At 33.1% G+C, this 27,217-nt stretch overlaps 1 protein-coding gene across 1 annotated transcript; it reads left to right on the top strand.

Moving 5' to 3' along the window:
• Positions 1-3,566: 3,566 nt before the first annotated feature.
• Positions 3,567-25,538, top strand: LOC133205002 (uncharacterized). The gene is made up of 3 exons (XM_061340743.1): positions 3,567-3,628; positions 7,569-9,905; positions 23,196-25,538. The coding sequence occupies exons 2-3, from the start codon at positions 7,575-7,577 to the stop codon at positions 25,536-25,538; spliced, it is 4,674 nt and encodes a 1,557-aa protein (XP_061196727.1). The 5' UTR covers positions 3,567-3,628; positions 7,569-7,574.
• Positions 25,539-27,217: the final 1,679 nt, after the last annotated feature.

The following is a 27,217-nucleotide window of genomic DNA, read 5'->3' on the forward strand; positions in this document are numbered from 1 at the left end:
ATTTAGTAGTTCTGGTAATACATGTATTATTGGTGAAACTTATTGTCAATGTTTATATAATAGTTTTCTTTACTACATATATATAACAAAAATATAAATATATTACTTATAAATAATTATAATATTCTGATATAGTATCCTAACGGAAATACATCAAATTAGTTTATCAATGAAATTGTATATTTGATGATAACATTATTATTCTAAGCAAAAACTTAGTAAGCATTTCTTTCAGGTAATAGTATTGTATTAATCAAATCTGTCAACATTTTATTATTAATTTTTTGTGTGTGTGTGTGAGATAGTTGTGCGGGTCGATGATAAACCTGACCTTAGTTACATGTAGATATTTCATTTCACTCTGCATCTGTTATCTAACAAAATGAAATCAAAAGCACAAGCTGTCCCCCTTTGTTGACATTTTAAGGTCATTAGGTGTTTTATGCTGAATCTGACATTCCATTGTTTCTCGTTCCTTGTTTCTTGTTTCTCGTTTCGTGTTTTACACATACCCCAATAACTACCTTCTGACTGTTTGTAACATTTGTTCTGAAATCAGAAAACACGAAACGAGAAACAAAAAACGAGAAATGAGAAACAACGGAATAAAAAAGGAACCAATGACCTCAAAATGTCAACCAAGAGGCAGCTTTTGCCTTGATTTTATTTTGTTAGAAAAGAGATGCTGAGTGCAATGAAAACATCTAACTGAGGTCAGATTTATCAGCGAGCCCGCACAGCTTACTCATATAGTCTTGACAGATTTTCAGCAAACTGAAAAGTACTTGATTTAATAACTGGTAAGAGACATATCACCTCATGTTACTATCTGATCTGAAGAATAAACAAAACATTTAATAACATATTTCAATATAAAAATACATATGTAGTATTAGGAAAGCTATTACTATAACATCGACATTAAATTTCACCTATAATATTACCAAAATTACTAAATCACAAAGATTTTCATGGAATTATGGTAGTAAAATAATAATTGCTTCTTTTTTGACAGATTTAGAGTTCTAACATAGATATATATATAGTACCCCAGCGGAAATACATTCAAGTAGTTTATCACTGAAGGTATCATTTGATGACAAATTTATTATTATAAACAAAAATTGAGTAAGAATTTCTTTTAGGTAATAGTATTGTATTGATTAAATCTGTCAACATTTTATATTTTTTTCTGTATGAGATAGTTGTGCGGGTCGCTGATAAATCTGACTTCAGTTAGATGTTTTCATTTCACTCTGCATCTGTTATGTAACAAAATGAAAGCATCCTCTTTGTTGACATTATTGTATATTGAATTTCATTCCATTGTTTCTCGTTTCGCGTTTCTTGTTTCTCGTTTCGTGTTTTACACATACCCTAGTTATTGTTGTACGAACCATACTGACAATGAAGTGGATGAGTAAATGAAGAAAAAAAACAATCATTACCTTCAGATGTCAACAATAGGAATAGCTTATGTGTTTTTGGCTTTTTGTTTTGGGTTTCAGAGACTGGGTGACCCGCATGCACTCCCATCCCAGCAGGCGAGAAGTCTTTACAGATTTAATTACTGCATTAGAAATGCTTACTCATTTGTTGCTTGTAAAAATAAAAATTGCTTTAAAACGAATTGAACAAAATGTAACTGGTTTTGCTTTTGTCGGCAGAAAATAATCTAGAATTACAGCTGGGCGTAGTTTACAATTTGTTATCAATATATAAGAACCAGGAATTACAGTAGAAATACAATCACACATTCAACACACAGTCACTTGTTCAACTTTAACAGTGCAAGTCGTATACATGTAGGTACATGTTACCTAATATAAATTCTATCATTATTCAGGAATCTCCACTGGTCTGGTTATAATTATACCCCTGCTCCGAAGGAGAGGGGGTATACTATTTTATCCTTGTCTGTCTGTCTGTCCGTCTGGCCTATGTGTAAAACACGAAACGAGTAACAAGAAACGAGAAATGAGAAACGAGAAACAATATAGAAAAAAACCAATGACCTAAAAATGTCAACCAAGGGGCAGCTTTTGCCTTGATTTCATTTTGTTAGAAAACAAGTGCTGAGTGAAATTAAAACATACGGTATATAGGACATATTTATCAGTGATCCTGCACTGCTAACCCATAAAGTCATGACAGATTTAATTAAATATCAACAGCTGAAAAGTACACAGGTAACTGGTAAGAGACAGATTCCTTCAAATTATTTTCTGATTTTTACATAATCAAAGTATAAACAAAAAGTTAAATAATATTGATAAATAATTATTTATAAATGATAGATTTATATTTTTGTTATATATGTAGTAAGGAAAGCTATAATAACATTGACAATAAATTTCACCAATAATATTACCAGAACTAATAAATCACAAAGAACAAAACATTGATAATGTCTCTTTTAATCCTTTTTTTTCAAAGTATTAGAAGATTAAATGATTATTCCCAGTTTGTACAAAATTGTATCATTTGGTGACAATATTATTATTTTAAGCAAAAACTGAATAAGCATTTCTTTCAGGTAATAGTATTGTATTAATTAAATCTGTCAACATTTTATTTTTTTGTGTGTGTGAGATAGTTGTGCGGGTCGATGATAAATCTGACCTAAGTTAGATATTTCATTTCACTCTAGCTGCATATGTTATCTAATAAAATGAAATCAAAAGCACAAGCTGTCCCCTTTGTTGACATTTTAGGCACAAGCTGCCCCCTTTGTTGACATTTTAAGGTCATTAGGTGTTTTATGCTGAATCTGACATTCCATTGTTTCTCGTTTCGTGTTTTACACATACCCCCTTCACTACAGATAAAGAAAATCTAGAGATGAATTTTTGATATCATATTATATTATTGAGTAATTCCAGCTCCCCCGACAAAATAGTTTTAGGTTATTTTGCTAGAAATGTTTTGTTTTCAACAGCATATTCTCTTTTCCCTGTATAAAAAGTCCTAGTCCGCAACATCTTCTCTAGCTAAGGGTTTCTGATACGCTACTCTCCTCATAAGCTTATGAGGAGAGTAGCGTATCAGAAACCCTTGGCTAGAGAAGATGAGTCTGCAAATGCTTTTTCGTATTGTAATATTGTTGCATTCAAACAAACACAGTAAGAAAAAGCATCTATATACAGTGGCTGTGAGCAGTTGGCAGTTAAATTACATGTAGCTGAAATGCGTATAACTTTGATATTTTTTTATTTTTCTCCTTATGTTCACAAAGTTACATTGTTTTGTTTTCGGAATTATAAATAGATTGTTATAATAAACATTCCAGAGTACTATAAATAGCTTGTAGCCTTTTTCCCTATGGAATACTATAAGTGTCTTTTTCTGCGCATACTCATTCACCGAACAAAAATGCAAACTCGTGTATTTATGCATAATAAAATTAAATCATTTACCTCTCCTAGTAAATTGTTTGTACACTTGCAAAGTCGGTGAAAAATATTTGTTTCCTCACAGTGTATTATGAGACCTCAACATTCAGCTACCTGTAGGTAATTATATAATCGAAATTTCCCTTTCTTCTTTCCTTACATTATTTTAATCGATAGCTTCAGAATGATGCAGACATCTGAATAATGTGAAGGATATATTCATTAGTGCAAAATCTGTAAGTAAATCGTTTTATTATTGATATATCTTGAGGCATAACGTTACTAGAAACGTTTCTATTGACATCTAGCCTCCTTTATCTTTCCTTCTACATGTACATGCACTTTTCAAATACACCTTGGATTGTTTTTAATGTATTCCTTATAAATGTCAAGGGAAAGACAACATCACTATATAAGCAGAGATATGTCCATAAACATTTAAATTGAGACTACCTTATAATAAGGTTAGATAGAAGATGCTTCCAGTTATAAATGTAGCTATAAATTCTGATTTGTACTGCGTTATAAACCCGCAAGTATTTGAGAGACATCAGCTATAGCTTGAGGTAATTTAAGTGGATGCCTGGTTGAAGCTGAGGCATAGGGCTCACGGCGGGTGTGACTGGTCGACGGGAATTGCTTAAGGGTCCTCCACACACCCCCAGCTTATGTTCTCATATTACTAAGTATTACTTTTAAGAAGCATTTCAACCTTTAAAAACTGGTCAAGAATTGAAATATAATCTGTACTGATTTTAAAAAAAATAATTTCATAAGATTTAAGATTTTTCCCCACCGAGTTTTCATAAGTAGCACAACACATTTTGTGTTTTCCTGGAATATATTATTAAGCCCAAAAAACAAGCACAAAAACTTTAATTTTATCAGTCAATATATTTTTTAAAGAGATTAATAAAAGGTAAAAGAAATAAATAATAACTCATTTACTCTAAAAACATGGAGAAAAAATTATGGAAGACTCCAGATAGTAAAGAAGAAACATTAATAAATTAAATTACAACAAAAAATTGAATTAAAATCAAATTTATTGATTCAGAAAAATTATTTTCAAAATCTGTGGTATCAAAAGTTCTTTTTAGAGTTCTCTTTCCTGTTACCCAGGACTCAAAAACTTTGTTAAGTCTCCGCATACGTCATCATAATCAGGTAACTCAGTCATTATTGACAACTGAACAGGACAGATATAAATGAGCAAAACTAGAAATGCACACTTTATCAATATTTATAAACACACAATGAGGTAAGTATTATTGAAACACATAAATCAGTGTGCAATAATATAAACTTTTCACAACAGTCTGTTACAATGTCGCAGTGGATTTATTAGCCTAAAAGTATAAGTAAACTTAAAAGTTTTCTAGTAGATATACCTGTTATTTACGAATCATTATGCTACAAAAACTCAAACGCCTGCTGTTTTTTATTGAAAAAAAATCGACACCTTTTTCTTTCGGTCACGCCGTGATCATGCCATGTGTTCATTGTTTATGATCAGGGTGTCGCTCTCGATTGACTGCATACTCTTCCTTTGACAAAACCTTTATATCTAAAGTATTTACAAGACTCTCTTACAGGTGGTGCCAGTCAAATTGTCAGTGCACAAACTATATAAAACCGGAAGTAAAAGTTTTTTCTCGATATACGTCACAAGTCATGGGGTGTGGAGGACCCTTAAACTCCTGCTAGGCACCTGATTCCAACTCTGGTGTTTTCAGAGGTCCGTGTTTTTTACTCTATTTATGAGATTGATCTCTGTTTGCTATCATTACCCTTTACACTTGGCTCAAATGTTTCCAAAAGTAACCAGAAAGTCAAGTGGTGTGGCATGGCCGTAAATATATGTCTTTAGGAAAGGTAAGGATTACAGCCTTACAAAGTGTTAAATTTTTAGTCAAGCGTTAGGCATAATTTAGGATTAATGATGAAAAAGTCACGAGTCTTACCCTGAACCAAGACCATTTGGATACTGTCTGAACTCTGAACAGTGAAACTCCTGGCGATAAAAAATAAATTCCTAAATGTCAGGGTTACTGAGGTTGTGCACTGAATTCAGGATTTGCTCTTTTTAGCTCACCTGAGCCGAAGGCTCATGTGAGCTTTTCTGATCAAAATTTGTCCGTTGTCCGTCGTCGTCGTCGTCGTCGTTGCAAACTTTTCACAATTTCATCTTCTTCTCCAGAACCACTGGGCCAATTTCAACCAAACTTGCCACAAAGTATCCTTGGGTAAAGGGGATTCAAGTTTGTTCAAATGAAGGACCACGCCTTCTTCCAAGGGGAGATAATTAAAAATTTGTGAAAATTAATAGCATCATTAAAAAATCTTCTTCTCAAGAACCACTGTGCTTGAAAATATGAAACTTATGTGGAAGCATCCTCAGGTTGTGTAGATTCAAATTTGTTCAAATCATGACCCCTGGGGGTCGGGTGGGGCCACAATGGGCGATCAAAGTTTTACATATGAATATATAGGAAAAATCTTTAAAAATCTTCTTCTCAAGAACAGCAAAGCCATGATTGGTCATATTTATATGGTAGCATCCTCAGGTAGTGTAGATTCAAATTTGTTCAAATCATGACCCCTGGGGGTCGGGTGGGGCCACAATGGGCGATCAAAGTTTTACATATGAATATATAGGAAAAATCTTTAAAAATCTTCTTCTCAAGAACAGCAAAGCCATGATTGGTCATATTTACAAGGAAGCATCCTCAGATAGTGTAGATTCAAATTTGTTCAAATCATGACCCCCGGGGATAGGGTCGGGCCACAATGGGTGATCAAAGTTTTACATAGGAACATGTAGTAAAAATCTTTTTAAAAAACTAATTCTTAAGAACAGCAAAGCCATGATATGCATATTCATATTCATATGGAAGCATTCTTAGATAGTGTACATTCAAGTTTGTTCAAACATGACCCCTAGGGATCGGGTGGGGCCACAATGGGTGATCAAAGTTTTACATAGGAATACATAGGTTAAATCTTTAAAAATCTTCTACCCAAGAACAGCAAAGCCATGATTGGTCATATTTAAATGGAAGTATCCTCAGATAATGTAGATTCAAATTTGTTCAATTCATTACCCCCCCCCCCCCCCCCCCACCACCACCACTTTTATATTTAAACTTTTCAACTTTTCAAGACTGAACTGATTTCTGCTTTTTTCTAGCCATAGTGCTCAGGTGAGCGATGTGGCCCCTGGGCCTCTTGTTTAAATATGCATACAGCAATTCAAATTGTATAATTAATTCAAGGAATCTGAAAAGTCCCCTCAAGTCGCCCACGTGGCCTAGTGGTTACAGCGTTTGTTCTAGATTCCCGGTGTAAGATCGAGTTAATTCTTACGTTGCAGGTTCAAATCACACTGCAGGAGACTGGTCCTTCGGATGGGGCTGTATAAACCAAAGTCCCGTGTCGCAGTATATGCGGGCACGAAAAAGATCCCTCACTGCTCAATGATCCTAAGTGCCAAGTATAGGTCTAAATGTGCAGCCCTCCACCAGCAAGTGGTTGTGTCTCCATATGAGTAATCATTTGGATACGGTCTGTACTCTGAACAGTGAAACTCCTGGCGATAAAAAATAAATTTCTAATTTTCACAAGGGTTACTGAAGTTGTGTAATGAATTCAGGATTTGCTCTTTTTTAAATATACATACAGTAATACAAATTGTATAATTAATTCAAGGAATCTGAAAAGTCCCCTCTAGTCGCCTGCATGGCGCAGTGGTTAGAGCGTTTGTTCTAGATTCGCGGTGTAAGATCGAGTTAATTCTAACGTCGCAGGTTCAAATCACACTGCGCGAGACCGGTGCTTCGGATGGGACCGTATAAACCAAAGTCCCGTGTCGCAGTAGATGCTATCACGAAAAAGATCCCTCACTCCTCAATGGCCCTGAGTGCCGAGTATAGGTATAAATGTGCAACCCTCCACCGGTAAGTGGTGGTGTCTCCATATGATTGAAAAATTCTCAAGAGGGATTTAAACAACAAAAAGACACTCTAGTTTTCTTTTCTGTTTTTGTTTTTCTTATTGCTATCTCTTTCGCTTTTGCTTTTGATGTAGTTATTGTTTGCTTTTGTTGTTTTTTGATTTTGTTTTGTTTGTTCGTACTTCTCACCAGAAATTCAATTATTTCTTAAAATCATGTTTCAGGTGACGATGTTTCATGATAATGAGGAAGACGATGAGTCATGCTTGGAAGAAATTGGGAAGCTGTCTTCATTCTCTCTAGAAACAGAAATTCAATTGATCACTCATGAAAAATTTAAGGAGAGATTAAAAAAGCTCGAAAAAGATATTGAGCATGGATATGACACCATTGAGGAAACTATTTGTTTTCACAATTTTGTTTCCTTTCTATACTGGAAATGTGACAAAACAAAAAGAGCCATGGAGCTAGCTACAAAGGCCCGTGAACTGGGAAGTAAGATCTCATCGTTAGGAGAAACGAAAAATATAGTAACCATTTGTAATTTTTATCACTTTCATAAAGGAAAAGGAGATGTAGTTAAATCCAGAAAGTTTCTTAGACAGTTTAAAGAATTGTCAAAAAGAGATGATTTCAAAAAACTCAAATATAGTGCAAAAGCAGAATTAGCTGTATGCATTTCAAAACTCGGTCCGTTTTGTGCAACAAAAGCAATTGGGATGTTCCGCGAATCTGTTGAAAAAATCTCTACAACTGTAGATTGCTGGCAGTTTTATTTTGCATTGACACTAAGAAGAAAAACACATTTACTTGCCATTCAGAATAAGACTGATGCACAGTTGGTAGAGGAGGATAGAGAGGCGTTTGATTTATTTATGAAAGTTATTAAAAACACTTCTTCGAAAAACTTGAAAACCAGATCATTGTGTGAGATTGGATTGATAATTTACAATAATCGCTACAAACAAAACAGATATAGGGATATGAATCACATGGAATACTTTGAAGAGGCGGTTAAAGTCAACCCCAAGTCCTACCATGCACTCCAGCGCTACGGACAGCACTTGAGATATCAGAAAAATCTAGAGAAATCAAGAGAAATACTTGAAAAATCCCTGAACATTCGGGAAACAGCCATTGCTTATCATCATCTTGGTTTAACTTTTCAAAAAATGGTTTTACTAGAATATAGTGAAAAAAAGAAAGCAAAACCTTCACATCGGAAAAATATGCCAAGACAAAAATCTTTGAAAGTGAGAAGTCCAAATATGAAGAACAACAACTTGGATAAAACATTAATTGGAGACACGAGTCACGGACAAATGAGGGCGAAAATGAAATCAGTTAGACATCCACCGCCATATCCAGGAGATGACCGTCTGCTGAATGCTGAACAAAATCTAGAAAAAGCTTTACTCTTAGACGTCTCTTTTGATAAAGCACGATATGACTTAGGACTCGTTCAGAGAATGCTTGAAAAAAGTGATGAAGCTCTTGAGAATTTTAGGTACATAACAAACAGTTACAAAGGAAAAACAAGTAACCAAATTCAACTGCTTTTTGCATATGAACAACAAGCATTTTGTAGATTTGATCTTTTTGAAACCAGTAAGAATGAAAATGACATAATCAATGCAGTAGATGCCTTAAATAGAGCTTTGGATATCTTGTCTTTGTATATAGATGCTCTTCCAGATTTGAAAAGTGTATCTTCTTGCATCCGGGAGTTAGAAGAAACAATGAACAAATATGATTGCTTGCACTTGGGAGAAGAAAGCAGGAAAGATAACTTTGCTCGTTTATATGAAAAGTCAAAGGAGTACAAAAAGGCATACGAGCTTTACTCGACATGTGAGCCTAAAACTGCAGCTGTTTTTCAAAATATGGTTGAAAATTTGAAAGCTGCTGGAGATTATGAAAATGCCATTGGTATATTAAATAAACTAATTACAGACAAAGACCCAAACATCCCATCTAGACAATTCTTATTTCGGATGTACATGGAGGGAGCCTCATACTCATTAGAAAATAGAAATTTTGAGGAAACAAAGATGAGGTTCCTACAATGCCGAAAATGCGTTCCAGCCTGGGAAAGCTATGATGAAGAAAACATGATAGATTTCCACATTCTGCATATTTGTGAAGAAAGATGTCCACTTGCAGAGAAGTTGGTACAAGTACTAACACAGTCATTGTTCATAAAGTGGAACGTCACAAAGAATCTAGATGATTGTAAACCAGGACACAAAATTACAATATATCACAAAGATGTTATCGAAAGAACAAAATTCAAATTACTCTATTACCATGAGAACCAGTTGGACTGTGATGATAATAATGGCGAGTTTCTTAAAATGCAGCTTGAGCATCTCAGCATTAGTAAGGAAAAGGATGTGCTGAACGTTATTCAAGGTGATGTAGAACAGCCACCTCACCACCCAACTATCGTCCTCCCGAATGACTTTGCTTCTGCAGAAGAAGATGGCGAAGAGGACCTGGACATGCATGCCTTAGAGGGTCGTCTTATACTCGACATCCTTATGAAAACATTTGGACTTCAAGTGAGTAAGGTAACAATCATACACACACACTATCTATCTATCTATCTATCTATCTATCTATCTATCTATCTATCTATCTATCTATCATCTATCTATCTATCTATCTATCTATCTATCTATCTATCTATCTATCTATCATGATAGAAAAAAAATGCTAAAGTCTAGAGAATTTTAGCGTTCAGTATCTTGACGTTATCTATGATAGAAAAAAATGCTAAATGTCTAGAGAATTTTAGCGTTCAGTATCTTGACGTTTTATTTCACTCTGAGTTTCCAAAATGTATATGAGTATTCCCCGAAACACTCCGAATGCGAGCGTTCAGTATCGAAGACCCTTTTTGTAATCAAAACATGTCGTCTTATAAACCGCTTAATGGCAATATTTATGATGGGTAGAAACAGCTAGGTAAGATCTTTTTTCTTTTCTTTTTTCACACATAATTGATTAATAATATAGTACCAATAAGCCTCAATAAGCAAATCAACGCTTGGTAGTGTGTGATATTGAACACTTCTAGAACAGACGCTGATATTACACAGTTTTAATTTAAATATTGAAATTAGAAAAAATCTCATCAATGAGTTATTTAAATTAAATAATAATATAATTAACGGGAAACTATTTAATCTTTAATAAAGAAGATATTGAACGTATATTGGTGAATATTGGCACTTACTGGCTGTACAAAGGCACTCGCAATGTCGTGCATTTGCGCAGCCAAATCGTGACAATATTCACCAATATAAGTTCAATTACCCTATAATATTGCATGTTACATGTTCAGTTGATGAAAAATAACGACATGAACACACGTTCTCTGCTTTTATTCAAAATTTCGTAGCCCCGTCGTCAATTAACGCGAAGGTGGCTTCCGTCTAAGAGAAAATGTGGAATTATTCATGACACTCGTGATTCAAGTTCGTATAGTTTAAATAAAACAAGGAATTTAAATTTCCCGTATAGCACATTTTTTTTTAATCAATACTAAGGAAAGGGAGAAATATTAGATTTTCACTCTTCATAGAAATAGTGCTGATGTCACAAGGGTCTGTCCTGGCAATTATTCAGAATCATATATGCATGGACAATGTCACCAGAAGGACGACAGGGATATTTAAAAGCTCGTTTTTGCTAAAAAAAATAAAATAAAAAAAAAAAAAAAAAAAAAAAAAAAAAAAAAAAAACCTTGACAAGAATGTGTTTTGATTTTTTTAATTAATTTAACTTACGCTCATTTTGAAAAAGACAATGACCTAGATTAATTTTTTTTTCTTTTTTTTTTTGGTTAGGGCAATAAGTTTTTAAGAACTGAAGAAAGGAATGGATGTTTGTATACAGCTTACATGTAACTAATTTCTCTTTCTTATTTTTATGTGAAATAGTGTTAAGGTATTGATAACCCCTACTGGAAAAAAAAAAAAACATCATGGATCCACCCTTTCCCCCTATCCTTTTAAAATTTCTAGATCTTCAGCTTATTAATTAACATGCCAATTCTATTGAATTTTAAACTTCATCTTTGATAATGCATTTTAAAGAAACAATTCGCATTCGTGCGAAATTTCTGATATTGAAAGTACAAAATATGAATAGAATAACACTATGAAAAATGTTTCAGATTTAATACATATTTTTCTTTTTACTTAAAACTTTGTTCAAATCTTTGAAGAATAGTTTCCAATTTCTGCTGTGATAAATATCTTATGCAAATATATTTCGTTTATTATCTAGTACAGATATCTGAATGTGTGCATTAATTACTCTTAAAGATCCATTTACTCAAGAAATCTCATATTTTTAACTTTCATTACTCTCAGAGATTTTTTCCACGTTTTAGATATTTTTTTATAAGTTTGATTTTGTGTTTTTAGTTTACTTTTTAAAATGATATTGTCAGTGTAACAATCTTGAATTTTTTTTCTAGGAAATGACAGATGTTTCCTGTTAATGCATACCGGTATTCCCTTGGGTTTGGACTTCCGGTGACGAATATTGGAAACAGTGGACTATAAGTGCTAGGTGTAAATGACGATATTTTATCAAATAACAATATTCATTTTAATTCCTACGTTGATTCGATATATCCCATTGAGCTCGAAAGAAAAGACACCACAGAGTTGGACTGGTTAAAAGAGGTTTACGTTTTGGAAACTTAAAATGTATGTCATCTAATACCCAAAATTGACGAAATCAAATTGTTGCTTCAAGACAATGAAATATATGGAGATAACGAACAGTATTCAAGCTCAAAAGTCCATTATACAATACAAAATAGGAGCAGAGCAAAACGGACCTCCAAACATCAGAGGTGGGATCAGGTGCCATGGAGGAGTGAGCATCCCCTGCCGACCGGTCACACCCGCCGTGTGCTCCTTGTCATGATCGGGAAATAACGGAAAAATCCGTCGACAATTCAGACAATTCCGTCGACAATTCTTGATATTTTAGGGCTCTGTGAAACATTCTTAAATGATAATTTCTGTGACTCGGGTTTAGATATTAGTGGATTTGCTTTTGAGAGAAAGGATAGAAGTTTTAAGTCAGGTGGGTGAATTGTTGTGTACATTTCAAATGATATTACTTATAAACGTAGAACAGATTTTGAGGTAAGTAATATTGAAACTATTTGGCTAGAAATCAATCTTAAAAAATTCTAAACCTATTTTTTACTGCTCTGTCTACCGTCAACCATCTGCCACTCCTGCTGGGTAGAGGATTTTGCAAGGGAGATAAACCTCGCCTCCTGCTGTGACGACAGTGAAATTATTATTACAGGTGACTTCAACATTGATTTATTCAAAGACCCCCCGCGATGCTGGACATCTGCTTTAGAGGAATTTGGACTAACAGAAGTAATAAATGCACCCACTAGAGTTACTAACACCTCTTGTACGCTCATTGATCACTTTTACACTACCATATCAGATAACATATGTGAAGTAAATGTACCCCCAATATCCTTATCTGACCATTACCCTATTTGTGCAACCCGGAAATCTAATTGCATGCAACGTAGAGACAAACACATAGAAATTATATATCGTGATTTCAAAAACTTTAACGAATCAAATTTCCTGTCTGACTTAAAAAATGAAAATTTTGATAGTCTTGCAAAATTACATGATCCTAATGACATTCTTAATACTTTCTACAAAATGTTTAATAATGTCCTTGACAGACATGCCAAAGTTAAATGTAAAAGAGTTAAAAGTGAAACTAGACCAAAATGGCTAACGAAGGAAATAAATGAAGCTAGACATTTACGAGATTTTTACCACTATAAGGGGAATTTTGAAAATTTCCGAGCATGGAGAAATAAAGTTGTACTCTTGATTGACAATGCAAAATCTTTGTATTACAGATCAGCCATCGAAGATAGTTCAAATCCTAGAGAAATGTGGGGATATCTTAATCAATTGGCATCTAATTCTGAAACTTTTACTCCTACCCATATCATTCATAATGACTCAGAAACAAACAATTCACAAGAAATTGCTAATATCTTTAATGAACACTTTACGAATTTCAAGTAAACTTTTACTTAATCTTCCAAACTGTAAATTTAACCGAGAATTGTTAAAACAATTCACAAAATTTAAACTTGGTAATGAAAACTTTTTTAGCCTTACACCAATCAGTGAAAATGTAGTTAATTTGTTGAACGGGCTTGATGTCAATAAATCGGCAGGCATTGACTTCATAGGACCTCGTCTCCTAAAACTATCAGCTAGTATCATTGGTAAATCAGTCACTCATTTAATTAATGCTAGTATCAGTAATGGTATTTTTCCATCGAAGTTGAAACAAGCAAAAGTCACCCCTGTATACAAAAAGGGCAACAAAGCAGACCCCGGTAACTACCGTCCCATTTCTATACTACCAACATTATCTAAACTAATTGAAAAGCACATAGCAAACCAAATGCGAGATTTCACCTCAACTTTTGATCTTCTAACAAAATCTCAATCTGGATTCAGAGAATTTCACTCTTGTCAAACAGCACTTACTAAATTAACTGATGCTTGGTTGCATGCTATGGATCAAGGTAATCTCATAGGCATAACATTTTTGGATTTCAGCAAAGCTTTTGATTTAGTGAGTCATGACATTCTTATAGATAAATTAAAGAATTACAACTTTGATGAATTGTCAATTAAGTGGTTTCACTCGTATAACAGGACACAATGCGTTAAAATTGGTACATCTTCTTCTGATGTCTTACCTGTCACAGCAGGAGTGCCACAGGGATCAATATTAGGTCCCTTATTGTTTTTGTTGTATATTAATGACCTTCCCTTACATATATGTCATACAAAAATTGATATGTTTGCTGATGATGCAACTCTGCATGTTTATGAGAAAAATATATTGAGTATTGAAACAGCTCTAAATTCTGACTTAGTAAATATTGAAAATTGGTGTTTAGAAAATCAAATGGTTTTAAATGTTGATAAAACAAAATGTATGCTGATGGGAACTCAACAAAGAAAATCGAAATTAAATAATCCAAATCTCAATTTACATGTCTCTGACAAACACCTTGACAATGTTGAAACAGAAAAACTACTTTGGGTACATATAGATCAAACGCTAAATTTTCACAACCATGTTGACTCAGTCTGCAAATCTTTAACATATAAATTATATACCTTGCGAAAAATCAAGAAATTTCTTCCTCTGAAAACTAGAAAACTGTTTTACAATGCCTTTATCCTGCCTTCTATTAATTATTGTCTGACGGTCTGGGGTAATGCACCAGCTAGTTACTTGGAGAGAATTCATAAGCTCCAAAAACGGGCCGCTAGAATTATTCTTGATGCTGCCCCTGATGCTTCATCTAAGGCATTATTTGAAAAATTAGGCTGGCTATCTATTTTTGATTTAGTAACTTTACACAAATGTATCTTGTACAAAATATTTAACAATCAGAGCTCTGCTTACCTGCAAGATTTATTTATTTTTCAAACTTCTGATGCTTACACTTTACGTTCAGAATCTAATTTTGACCTTCGCCTTCCAAAACACCGAACTAATTTGTTTAAAAATTCCCTCCAGTATTCTGGTGTTCAGATTTGGAACAGTTTGCCTTTAGATTTAAGATGTGCACCAACTCTGTCAGTCTTTAAACGAAATGTAGAAAAGTATATCTTCAACAATAGAATTTCATTACTCTGATTTATATCTTTTGTATATGTATATTGTGTCAAATCTTACAAATGTAAATTAATTTATTTGTCATCATAATATATTTGTTTATTATTATTATTATGATGATTGTCATTATTATCATGTGACATTGTGTATTATATTTCAATTGCTACACTGTAGTTGTTAATCTTTGCTACTTTGATGTACATGTGTAATATTGTTGTAATTAGAAGGCCCTGGGGAAGAATAGTGTGTCACACTAATCAGGCTACCTTCTCTAAATAAAGTATTATTATTATTATTATTATTATTATTATTATTATTAGAGTTTAACACATTTGTTTCATATTTGGATGTTTTACTCAAGGATTGGGTAAATGAAAAAAGGTTATAGTAATCGGGTGTAAACAATTACATTTTTTAGAGTAATTGGAAGTAATTTGTAATTGACCCTTTTTTTTCAATTACTTAAAATTGTAATTTAATTTACATTGAAAAAATACCATATAATTTCGACTACTTTTGAGTTACATTTTAATTACTCTACATAATACATTTTATACGTATTTACTAGAAAAAATTTCCATCACAATCACATATTTCAGCTCCTTTCAATTAATTTAGAGCAGACCTTCTGTTTTTAAAATTCTAAACTTGTTTGCATCCTTATAAATAAATTTGATATATTTGCTTCTTTATGATAACATTAGTTTGTTTTATAATCAAAATATTCATATAGAATTAATACAAGTTTAATCTTATAATTAAAGAATGTTCGACCCTCGATGGTACAGCAATGAAACAGCAATATTTTGTTGCTTGATTATCAAATTTAAAAATAGGAAATAGTTTAATATGCCATTAAAACCTGCCTAGTTGCTCTTCAAAAAACACCTGTAAATGCTTTGTTTAATTTCAATTAAAGATATGACCAAGGTGATTTAGATACAATTAAGAATGCTTCACTACCTATAAATTTCAGAAAAGAAATATTTATCAAATCATTATATCTTAACATCTTAATCTTTCTGAAATATGAATTAAGTATCTGAAAAAGTTTTATATACAGTAAAATAAAAACTATGTATTATATGAATATTGTCAATATTTGCAATTTAAGCTGTTAGGCCTAGGCCCACCTACTTGTCCTAAAGATGAAATGATTTGAGAGTGTTTTTTCACGATTGATTCATTAACTGTTAAGTTTGGAAATTCGCTTATAATCAAATATCATAAAGGCAATCCATGGCTAAACATGAACATGTATGACACGGTCTTGTGTTGATGAAACACACTAACATCAGAGGCACCTGACGTTACTTATTTTACATATACCCCTTCGTATTAATTCTTCAATATTTTTGGAAATCAAACAAGTAATTGAAATGAATTTAATTACTTTCTTCAAAGTAGTTAAGACTAATTAATTACATTTGTAAAAAAAAAAAAATCAATGCAATTTTAATTGCAAGCAATTGAAAAAATTATCAATGTATTTGAAAGTATTTAATTACATTTCAAAGTAATTGACCCCATCCCTGGTTTTGCTAGAGAAAGTCATTGATGGCAAACCAACATATAAACCTTATGATAAATGTGATGACTTTTCTATCTTCAACTTCCCTTATTTATGTAGTATGATTGGTTGATTATTATTTAACGCCGATTCGGCAATGTTTCAGCCATATTTCGGCTGATATTTATGCAGTAAATATAACTTGCATACTGAGATTATGTCTCCAAATTGATTCGATTTGCAAGAGCATATTCTACCGTAACGTACGAACAATTTTAAAACGAGGCAAGCAATTGACAAACATAAATGATACAAGGATATCAGCAGTCTCGTTCAAAGTAAACATTTAGCAAATTCTATGGTCGACGCAATGACTTTTTCAGCCAAACATCCTTTGTTAAGTCGAATGTTGACTGACGTCCTTCATTCAAATTGATAGGCCATTATTTTCACACTGAATTGTCTACGGATTTTTCACTCATGACAAGGAAAACACTGTGGGTGTGACCGGTCGATAAGGGATGCTTACTCCTCCATGGCACCTGATCCCACCTGTGATATTTAAGAGGTCCCTGTTTGCTCTTCTCCTAATATGTATTGTTTCAATGGGTTTTGAGGTTGATTACTGTTCGTTATCTTTATATTTCATACATTCTTTTAAAAGAATCGCATTTTTTTCTAGAAGTGAAAAAATACAAAAAGACTTATTTGTAAGTAAATTAAAACTGTTCTCCAAGAATGTATTACTCTGCAAAGAAGTTGCAATTATGACTTAGCTGTTATATGTATTTGCAGTTACATCAACAAAGTATAATAGTATAACGATCCCATTCACTGTTTAATAAGACTTAGTGTACAATTTTATTATCTGAGGAATACGCTTCTTTTCTTAATATGAAATTTTAATTAGGAATGAAAAATTTCAAATTTCAAAATAAAGAAATAATTTTCATTTGTATGTGCCCATCCGTAAGGCCTCTTATACATTTCTCTCCTGTTGAGAATAATCAGCTGCGGGAGGGGGAGGAGGTGTAAGATGTCTTATTGCTAGTTATTAAAACAAGATAAGGTGGGAGAATCAATCTAGATATTATCTATAGTTTTTCTTATTTTTTTCATTAAAAGCTGATACAAACGAAGAGTACATTTACATCAGTGATCAAATATGCTTAAATTCAATTCACATTAAATACTCAGTTGCTGTGTGCTAAAAAACAAAGCTTTTTCTGAAAATTGACCCAAAAATTTTTTACCAATTTTGTATGCAGCATCGGTGAGTATTATGATTTTCGCATACCTGGACCCTGGGAGATTGGACCAGAAACATAAAATTAAGGCAATTAAGAAAATATTTTGTGTTTATTGGCAGCTAACAATACACCATTTGCATGCGTTGTCTGCAAATCTTTTAAAAAATTGTAACCCTTTGATACATGTTAACGTTAAATCTGTTAAGTAAATCTATTACTTTTTAATTCTTTTTTTGGTTATCAATCAGTCAACTGTTTGAGAACCCCAAAACTGATCCAAGTCCTTAGATGGGCTATTTAAAAAAAATGAAATTCAAAAATTGTAAAATTGATTAAAAGTTCAGACCCCATAGCGAGGCATTGTCAACTAATGAAAAATAGTGCATGTTATTTGATTTTAAGAGAATAGTTTGAATGATTGAAATATGCAAAGATCTCCCCATCAAAAATTGTAAAACATGTTCTTTGGTGAGGGGTTAAGATGTACAGTGGAGCTGACTTGTAAAACAAAAAAAAATGTGCTGAAACTTACTTTTACTTCCGGAGTTCTTCCGCACATTCACTAGCATGTATAATTATATTCTAGTCCCCCCAAAAAAATCAAAAGCCTCCAGCTGTAACCGTTACATATGCACTAAAATGTATCATCATTTCTATCAATTTACATGTACATCAATTATCACAGTTTGGAAGTCGGCTAATTAATTGAGAAATATTAGATTCTCACATTTTACGACAGAAGTTAAGCATGACCCACAATCTGAAACAGCAGTAATCCAAAGTCATTTAGAAAAGATTGATTGATGTCAGTTTGTAAAAAGGTACGAAAGTTTCCTTTTTTCTGGTATAATTTAGTCTGAAGAACATTCATCGTTGCAAAAAAGACATCACGCAATAATTGGATACTAAATCACACTTTCTTCATATCTACTGGGTATAATAAACTATTTCAATAATTTTTTAGCAATAGACTATTTGAACAATATTTTGTGCAAAATAATGTCGTAAGTATACAAAAATATATATAATGATGTACATGTAGTGAGTGATAAATGAATATTGATTAGTATGTGTGATTAATTTAAGTCACCTGCCCTGTAAGTTCAATTGAGCATTTCTGATCACATGATGTCCATCGTCTGTCCGCGTGCAAACTTTACAAAATTTTGGACTACTTTTCGAGAACAACTTGGTCAATTTTAACCTAGTTGGCACAACATATTCTAAGATTGAGGGGGTTAAAAATTAAAGGGCCTTACCCATTTATAAGGGGAAAAATTTAAAGAAAAAAGGGAAAATTAGGATGAGGTCATAAAAAAACTTCTCAAGAACCACGAGGCAAAAACAAAACAAAACAAAATACAAACAAACATCAAATAGTCAATGAAATTTATGTGTAAGCGTCTGATATAGTGCAGATTTTAAATTGTTCACATCATGTCCTCGGGGCATTAGGGGATCAAAATTTGAATAGGAATAAATAAGAGAAAAACTTTAATGATCTTCTTCTCAAGAACCACTGTGCAAGAAAAGATGAAAGCAGCTATGTTAACGATTACCGAAGATTTGAAATGCATTTCAAACACGTCATTACATTGCCGACTCGGTACATGTGATCAACTCAATTATTTTTTACTTTTTATTAATATAAATTAAGTCATCATGGCTTCGTATAACTGAAAATTACTTGTGAAAAGTCATACGCGTAGTTTTAATCTTGTAAAAATATTTGATTAAGGAATGAATTTAATAGCTACCCATTTTATACGGTATAAACTGGGTTTGGAAAGTTTACGCTTTATAAACTGCGAAGCGGTTTATATAAAAGCGTAAATTGTTCCAACCATTCCTTATCATGTAATTTTCATTCATTGGTGTTAGAAAAAAAATGATTGTCCTTAAAAAATGACTACAATTTGTTCAAAATTTGAATGTAACGTCAGGAGGATCGATACGTTTTTGACGCAAGCCATTGTGACATAGGCAACCCATTTTATACGATATAAAGTAATTTTTATCCAATCAAATACAGCTTAGATCGAGTTCATTAAAATGCACCATATATTGACAATTCTTCCAGGGCATTAAAATGGTTAGCCCCTGGGTGAGGGGTGAGATTATACAGTGGAATAATTTTTTTTAAAAAATGCAGTGAAACTTACTTTACTTCCAGAATTGCATAGTTGTAGTGTGCTTTGTACATTGAAATAAATTATTACAAAGTTTGACCCGCTGATGACCTTGTCATTGAGAAACATTAGGTTAACAATTTAAAAAAAAATAACTGTATAGAAAGAGTTGTTCCAATATCAATTAAGAGTACTGGGAGGGACATGGAGACGATTTGATTTTTTTTTTTTTTTTTTTTTTTTTTTGGTTGATAGCCTTCAAAATGTTTGAGGTAAAATTTCATGACTTACATATTGCCAGAACAATCTACAGTCTACATGTAATTATACAGTCTAATTTGTCGTAAAAATGAGCTTAGAAACTTCTTTTTTTCTGAATATTATCGTATCTACAAATTTCTAGCATGTTTGATTGTTATAATCTAGCATTTTCAAGTATGTACTACAATTTATCATAACCATAAAAGTAAAACAAAAGTGGGAATTGTTTGGTGCATTAATGAAAATATTAATAAAAAGGTTAAGAGTATAATCAAAGAAAATCAGGAAAGAAACTTAAAAAGGCAAAATTACTATAAAAAAAAACAACAAACAAAAACGGCAGGACAGGTGTGGTTATGTCCCTTTTAGTGATTGTACATGTAGAACAGATTGTTTAATCGATGGAGATGGAGACGACATGCACCGTTTGGATGCTGCATTACATCTCTGTCGCCTTGACTGAGTGATAGAACTTTCTTAACAATTTATCTACTGTATTATATACTTCAAATATATTAGCATGATTATAATAAATATGTACATATATACATGTTCTGAGTGTCAAAGGCATAAAACAAGCCCGTAGGAAGCAATACCAGTTGGGTCACATCTGAACAAAAGTTCCTAGCTTGAACGGCAAAGAAAAGAGGTAAAGAGGGAAATTAAATTCACAAACTTACCGTTTGCTACATTGTTTTGTTTCAGGAAATATAAATAGATTGTTATAATAAAAATTCCAGAGTACTTTAAATAGCTTATAGATGGAAAGCTATATGTGTCTTTTTCTGTGCATATTCATTCCCGTCCTCCTGTACTTGTGCATAATGATATTAAATATTTTACTACTCCTCGTAAATTGCTTGCACATTTTTAAAATCGGTCAAAATATTTGTTAATCATAGCGTATAACGAGACCTCAAATTTCAGTAAGGTAATTAAATAATTTGAAATTCCCTTGGTTCTTTCCTTACATCATTTTAATCGATATACGAAGATAAGGTACAGATATCTTAATATTGTGAAGGACATATTCATGAGTGCATAATCTGTAAGTAAATTGTAATTGCATATAAAATTGAGCTATAAGTGTTATTATTGGTATATCTGGAGTCATTTACTTTAATGGAAACAGTTTCTATTGACATCTAGCCCCCTCTACATTTCCTTCTACATCTACGTCACATATATAACGTGGCTTTTTATGCCCCCGTATCGAATATTCGGAGGTATATAGTTTTTGCCCTGTCCGTCCGTCTGTCTGCTTGTCTGTTTGTTCTCAAAAACTTTAACATTGCCCATAACTTTTGATTGCTTAGATCTATGGCTTTCATATTTCACGTTTATTTCTTGTTACAAGACCTTTCTTTGGTTACCATCATGTTTGTCCTTTTGACCTTGGTCTAGGAGTTTGACCCAGTTTTGCAAAATTTTACCGAACTTTAACCTTGGCCATAACTTTTGAACACTTGGTGCTAGGGCTTTCATACTTCACATGTGTATTTCTTGTGACAAGACCTTTCTTTGGATACCAACAACTTTGACCCTTTGACCTTGACCTAGAAGTTTGACCTAGTTTTGAAAAATTTAAACCTTGGCCATATCTTTTGAACGGTTGGTGCTACGGCTTTCATTCTTCACATATGTAATCCTTGTGACAAGGCCTTCCTTTGGATACCAACAACTTTGATACCTTGACCATGACCTAGGAGTTTTACCTACTTTTAAAAATTTTTAACCTTGGCCATAACTTTTGAACGATTGGTGCTACAGCTTTCGTATTTCACATGTGTATTTCTTGTAAGAAGGCCTTTCCTTGGGCACCATTGGTTTTGACAATTTGACCTTGACCTTGATGTTTGACTTACTTTTGAAAAACTTCAATCTTTTCCATATCTATTCAATGGTTACTGTAGGGCTTTCATATTTCACAGGTATATTCCTCGAGACAAGACCTTACTTTGGGTACCAACATATTTGATTTGCATTTGAGAAAGTTAAACCTTTGCTATAAGTTGCCATACGGGGACATCAGTATTTTACAAACACATCTTGTTCTCAATATATTCCTCACTAAATGTCAAGAAAACATCAATATTTCAACAAATATTGTTTATATAATTATGCCCATTAACTTGTTTAAATTGAAACTTCCTTATAATGATAGAAGATGTGTTAATTTGTATTGTTCGCCCGGATGCTTCCAGCTGTAAATATACCTCAATTCTGACTTGTGCAGCGTTATAAACCTGCAAGGATTTGAGAGATCTCAGCCATACGTATAGCATGAGGTAAATGAAGTGGATGTCCGATTGAGGATGAGGAAACAAAAGCATGGCGGGAACCGGTCGACAGGGGATGCTTAATCCTCATAGGCACCAGATCACACCTCTGGTGTTTCCAGAGGTCCTTGTTTTTGTCCTCTTTACGATTCATATTCTTAACTAGATTTATGAGATTAATCACTGTTTGATATCATCACCTTTTATACTTGACTCAAAGGTTTCCAAAGTCAAGTGGTAAGATATGGCCATTAACGTATTTTATTTAGGAAAGGTCAAGATTACAGATTTCCAAATTTTAGTCAAAGCTTATATTCAATACAAGGATTTGTGATGAAAAAGTTACGAGTATGACCCTGAACCAAGTTTATATGGATAAAGTAGGTGTTCTGAAGAGTAAAATTGTACTCATGACAATAAAATAAAGATAAATTGATTCATAGCTGACGCAGGGGTAACAGAAGATCAGAGGATGAGCAGTGAATTCAGGATTTGCCCTTTATGAGATATACATGCATTTAGACAAAATGTGTAATTCAAGGAAGTGAAAATCCCCTTGAGTTCACTCTGACTTTTTTGTCGTTGTTTTTGTTTTTTTCTTATTGGTTTGGTTTTTTTCCTCTTTTGCTTTTGATGTACAATAACTAGGGTGCTTTTGTTTCGTACTTCTCATCATAAATTCTTTTTTTTTCAAATCATATTTTAGGAAACAATGCTTCTTAACAGTGATGAAGAGAATGAGTCATGTTTGGAGGAAATTCGAAAACTCTCTTCATTCTATCTAGAAGCAGACATTCATTTAATCAATCATCGAAAGTTTGAGGAACGACTAAATAAGCTTGTTAAAGACATTGAATTTGGATATGACACCACTGAGGAAACTATTTGTTTTCATAATTTTGTTTCATTTCTATATTGGAAATGTGATGAAAGAAAAAAAGCGATTGAGTTAGCCACAAAGGCCCTTGAGCTGGGAAATAACACCTCGTCGCTAGGAGCAACGGACAATATAGTAACGATATGTAATTTTTATCACTTTCATGAAGGAAATGGAGATGTAGTTGAGTCCTATAAGTTTCTTAGACAGTTCAGAGAATTGTCCAAAAGAGATGATTTTCAACAACTTAAATATATTGCAAAAGCAGAATTAGCCGTAAGTATTTCAAAGCTCGGTCCGTTTTGTGCAACAAAGGCGATTGATATGTTCCGCGAATCTGTTGACAAAATATCTACAACTGTAGATTGCTGGCAGTTTTATTTTGCATTGACTTTAAGAAGAAAAACACATTTATTTACTATTCAGAATAAGACGGATGCAGAGTTACTAAAGGAAGATAGAGAGGCGTTTGATATATTTATGAAAGTTATTGAAAACACTTCTTCGAAAAACTTGAAATCCAGAGCATTAACTGAAGTTGGATTAATAATTTACAATAATCGAGACAAGTATAAGGACGAGAATTACATGGAATACCTTGAAAAGGCGGTAGAAGTCAATCCCAAGTCATACCATGCACTTCAGCGCTACGGACAGTATTTGAGATATGGGTTAAAGCTACAGAAATCAAAGGAAATACTTGAAAAATCTCTGAAAATCCGGGAAACAACCATTGCTTATCATCACCTTGGTTTAACTTTTCAAAAAATGGTTTTACTAGAACATAGTGAAAAAAAGAAAGCAAAGCTTGCAAATCGGAAAAATATGTCAAAACAAGATTCCACAAAGGTAAGAGGAATAAGTAACAGCAACAGTGTTGAAACAACATTTGTGAAGACGAGTCGAGATCCGTTACAAGTAAGAGCAAAAATGAAATCAGTTAGATATGTACCTCTGTATCCAGGAGATGACCGTCTGCTGAATGCTGAACAAAATCTAAAAAAAGCCTTACAGATAGTCGTTTCTTTCAATCAAGCACGATATGACTTAGGACTCGTACAAAGAATGCTTGGAAAAAGTGACAAAGCTCTTGAGAATTTTAGATTTATAACAAACAGTTACAAAGGAAAAACAAGTGACCAGATTCAATTGATTGTTGCATACGAGCAACAGGCATTTTGTAGATTTGATCTATTTAAAACCAGTAAGAATGAAAATGACATAATCAATGCAGTAGATGCTTTAAATAGAGCTTTGGATATTTTGTCTTTGTATATAGACCCTCTTCCTGAACTAAAAAGTGTATCTTCTTGCATCCAGGAGATAGAAGACATTATGAACAGATATGAATATATGCACTCGGGAGAAGAAAGCAGAAAAAACAACTTTGCTCGTTTATATGAAAAGGCGAAGGAGTACAAAAAAGCATACGAGCTGTATTCGAAATGTGAGCCAAAAACTGCCGATGTTTATCAAAAGATGGTTGAAAATTTGAAAGCCGCCGGAGATTTTGAAAATGCCATTGGTATATTAAATAGATTAATTGTAGACAAAGACCCGAACATCCCATCTAGAAAATTCTTATTTCGAATGTACAAAGATGGAGCCGCACACTCGTTAGAAAATAGAAATTTTGAGGAAACAAAGATGAGGCTCCTACAATGTCGGAAATGCATTCCAGCCTGGGAAGTACATACTGAGAACTGCTATGATGAAGATAACATGCCAGATTTCTACATTCTGCATATATGTGCAGAAAGATGTCTACTTGCAGAGAAGTTAGTCCATGTACTTGCACAGTCCTTTTTCATAAAGTGGAATGTCACGAAGAATGTAGATGATTGTATACCAGGACATGCAATTACAAAATATCTCACAGACATTATCAAAAGAGCAAAATTCATACTACTCTTCTATCATGAGAACCAAATGGATTGTGATGATAATAATGGCGAATTTCTTAAAATGGAACATGAGCGTCTCAGCATTGATAAGGAAAAGGATGTGCTAAACGTTATTTATGGGGATGCCGAACAGCCATCTCACCATCCAACTATCGTTCTTCCGAATGACTTTGCCACTGCTAAAGGTGACCCTGAGACACATGATTTGGAGGGTCGTCTGACACTGGATATTCTTATGAAAACATTTACACTTTCAAGGAACACTTAAGGTTACAACTACAACTCAAACATATATATATATATATATATATATATATATATATATATATATATATATATATATATATATATATATATATATATATAGATAGATAGATAGATAGATAGATAGATAGATAGATAGATAGATATTTAAGAAATAAATAACAAGTTTAAAAACTTCAATGGGAATTGAAGTGGGTCGGTCACGTGATCAAATCCTGTGAAGGCCGAAGGCCTTCTCAGAAGATTTTAAGACGAACAATCGAATGTAATCGAATATAAATATTGCACTAACTGTACGTCGTAGATTTTGACAAATTACGCTAGGTGTAAATCGGCTTGAGAAGCGGTTACGCTTCAAATTCATCTGGCAAAGGATTCTGTTTTGAAGGGAATATTCTGTGAAAGGCTACTTGTGATAAATTATAGTGAGCATATAGGTGTCTTGGAATTTTTGTATTCATGAGATCCCATATTCGATGTTAAAAAACACAAGAAACACGTCCGATGTTTGATAATAAAAAGTTGGAGGAATTTCGGTCGGAAAGGGATGGATGGAGACACTTGTCCGGACCAGATAACTTGAAATCAAGTACAAAATTTGATCAAAAACATAAAATCTACGATTTCAGTAAGGCATATTCATTAATTTATGATGTTGACATGGAGACACTGGCGACAGCTTACATTGTTAAGACAACGTCACAACGATCTCGATGATGGAGGTGTGCCTACCGAACTTCCAAAGTGCAGTGTTTGTCAGCTGTTTGTGGCGTGATTGCATTGATATTTTTCAACAGATTTTCAAATTTATTGTGAGTAAAGTTTAATGGAAAAAAAAAATATTGCATTCAGAGGTCTGCGAGAAAAATAAGGGTAAACGTCGCATTGAGACTATGCAGCTCAGACATGAAACTTATAACACGTAGTTTTCTATTCTCTATGTAAAATCGATCAAGAACTGTATTAAATACTCGTTTACATTGTAAATAAAAGTATTATTATTTTACTTGCGTATTTTGTACATTTTTATGCATGAAAAACATGCTATATTGCTAAGTGGAGTAAGTCTTTTTATGTAGATATTACTGCGCTTTGTGATTAGGTTGCGTAATGATCTATGACCTTCAAAAAACTTCATACAGGTATGAAGATATTTGCTCTCTGCATGTTTATATAATAGAGAGATACCACAAATGTATATATATAATCATAAAAGAAAAAGAAAATGCACAGTTTCCAAATTTCATTTAACACAAGCGCTTTCTGGATTTAACAATCCTTCTTCAGGTGAACATACTTTGAACTGATTTGTTTTGCTTGGTAACGTTAACTATGACGTCATGAGTGTCTTTGCAGGGAAGGAATAAATCCATGACGCCATAGTATAACGTAAAAGTTCGGGAAAATTGAATTGTACAATAAATCATGATTTTCTCAGTCTCAATAAACAAAGTATTTAAGAAATTAATTATACAAGAAAGACATGAACTTATCAAAATATTAATGTTTGTTCAGTTTTGGTGAAAATAGATTTATAAAGTAGTTCTCTTTCACTATTCTCATTACGGCTGAAAAAAGTTTACACGTTACTAAATTCAATAAATCCAAGTCTTCAATTTACCATGGAGCACAGTGATTCTTCTATTCCTTTCCTTGACGTCATGGTCATAAAGCAAGACTCAT

This window comes from Saccostrea echinata, unplaced genomic scaffold, assembly GCF_033153115.1.
Source record: "Saccostrea echinata isolate AGI-Se365-2 ecotype Australia unplaced genomic scaffold, CSIRO_AGI_Sech_v1 ptg000054l, whole genome shotgun sequence".
NCBI lineage: Eukaryota > Metazoa > Mollusca > Bivalvia > Ostreida > Ostreidae > Saccostrea > Saccostrea echinata.

Coding starts and splice junctions, on each gene's coding strand:
- LOC133205002 (XM_061340743.1), top strand. CDS start 7,575: ATGTTTCATGATAATGAGGAAGACGATGAGTCATGCTTGGAAGAAATT. Junction 9,906..23,195: donor TGAAAACATTTGGACTTCAA/GTGAGTAAGGTA, acceptor ATCATATTTTAG/GAAACAATGCTTCTTAACAG.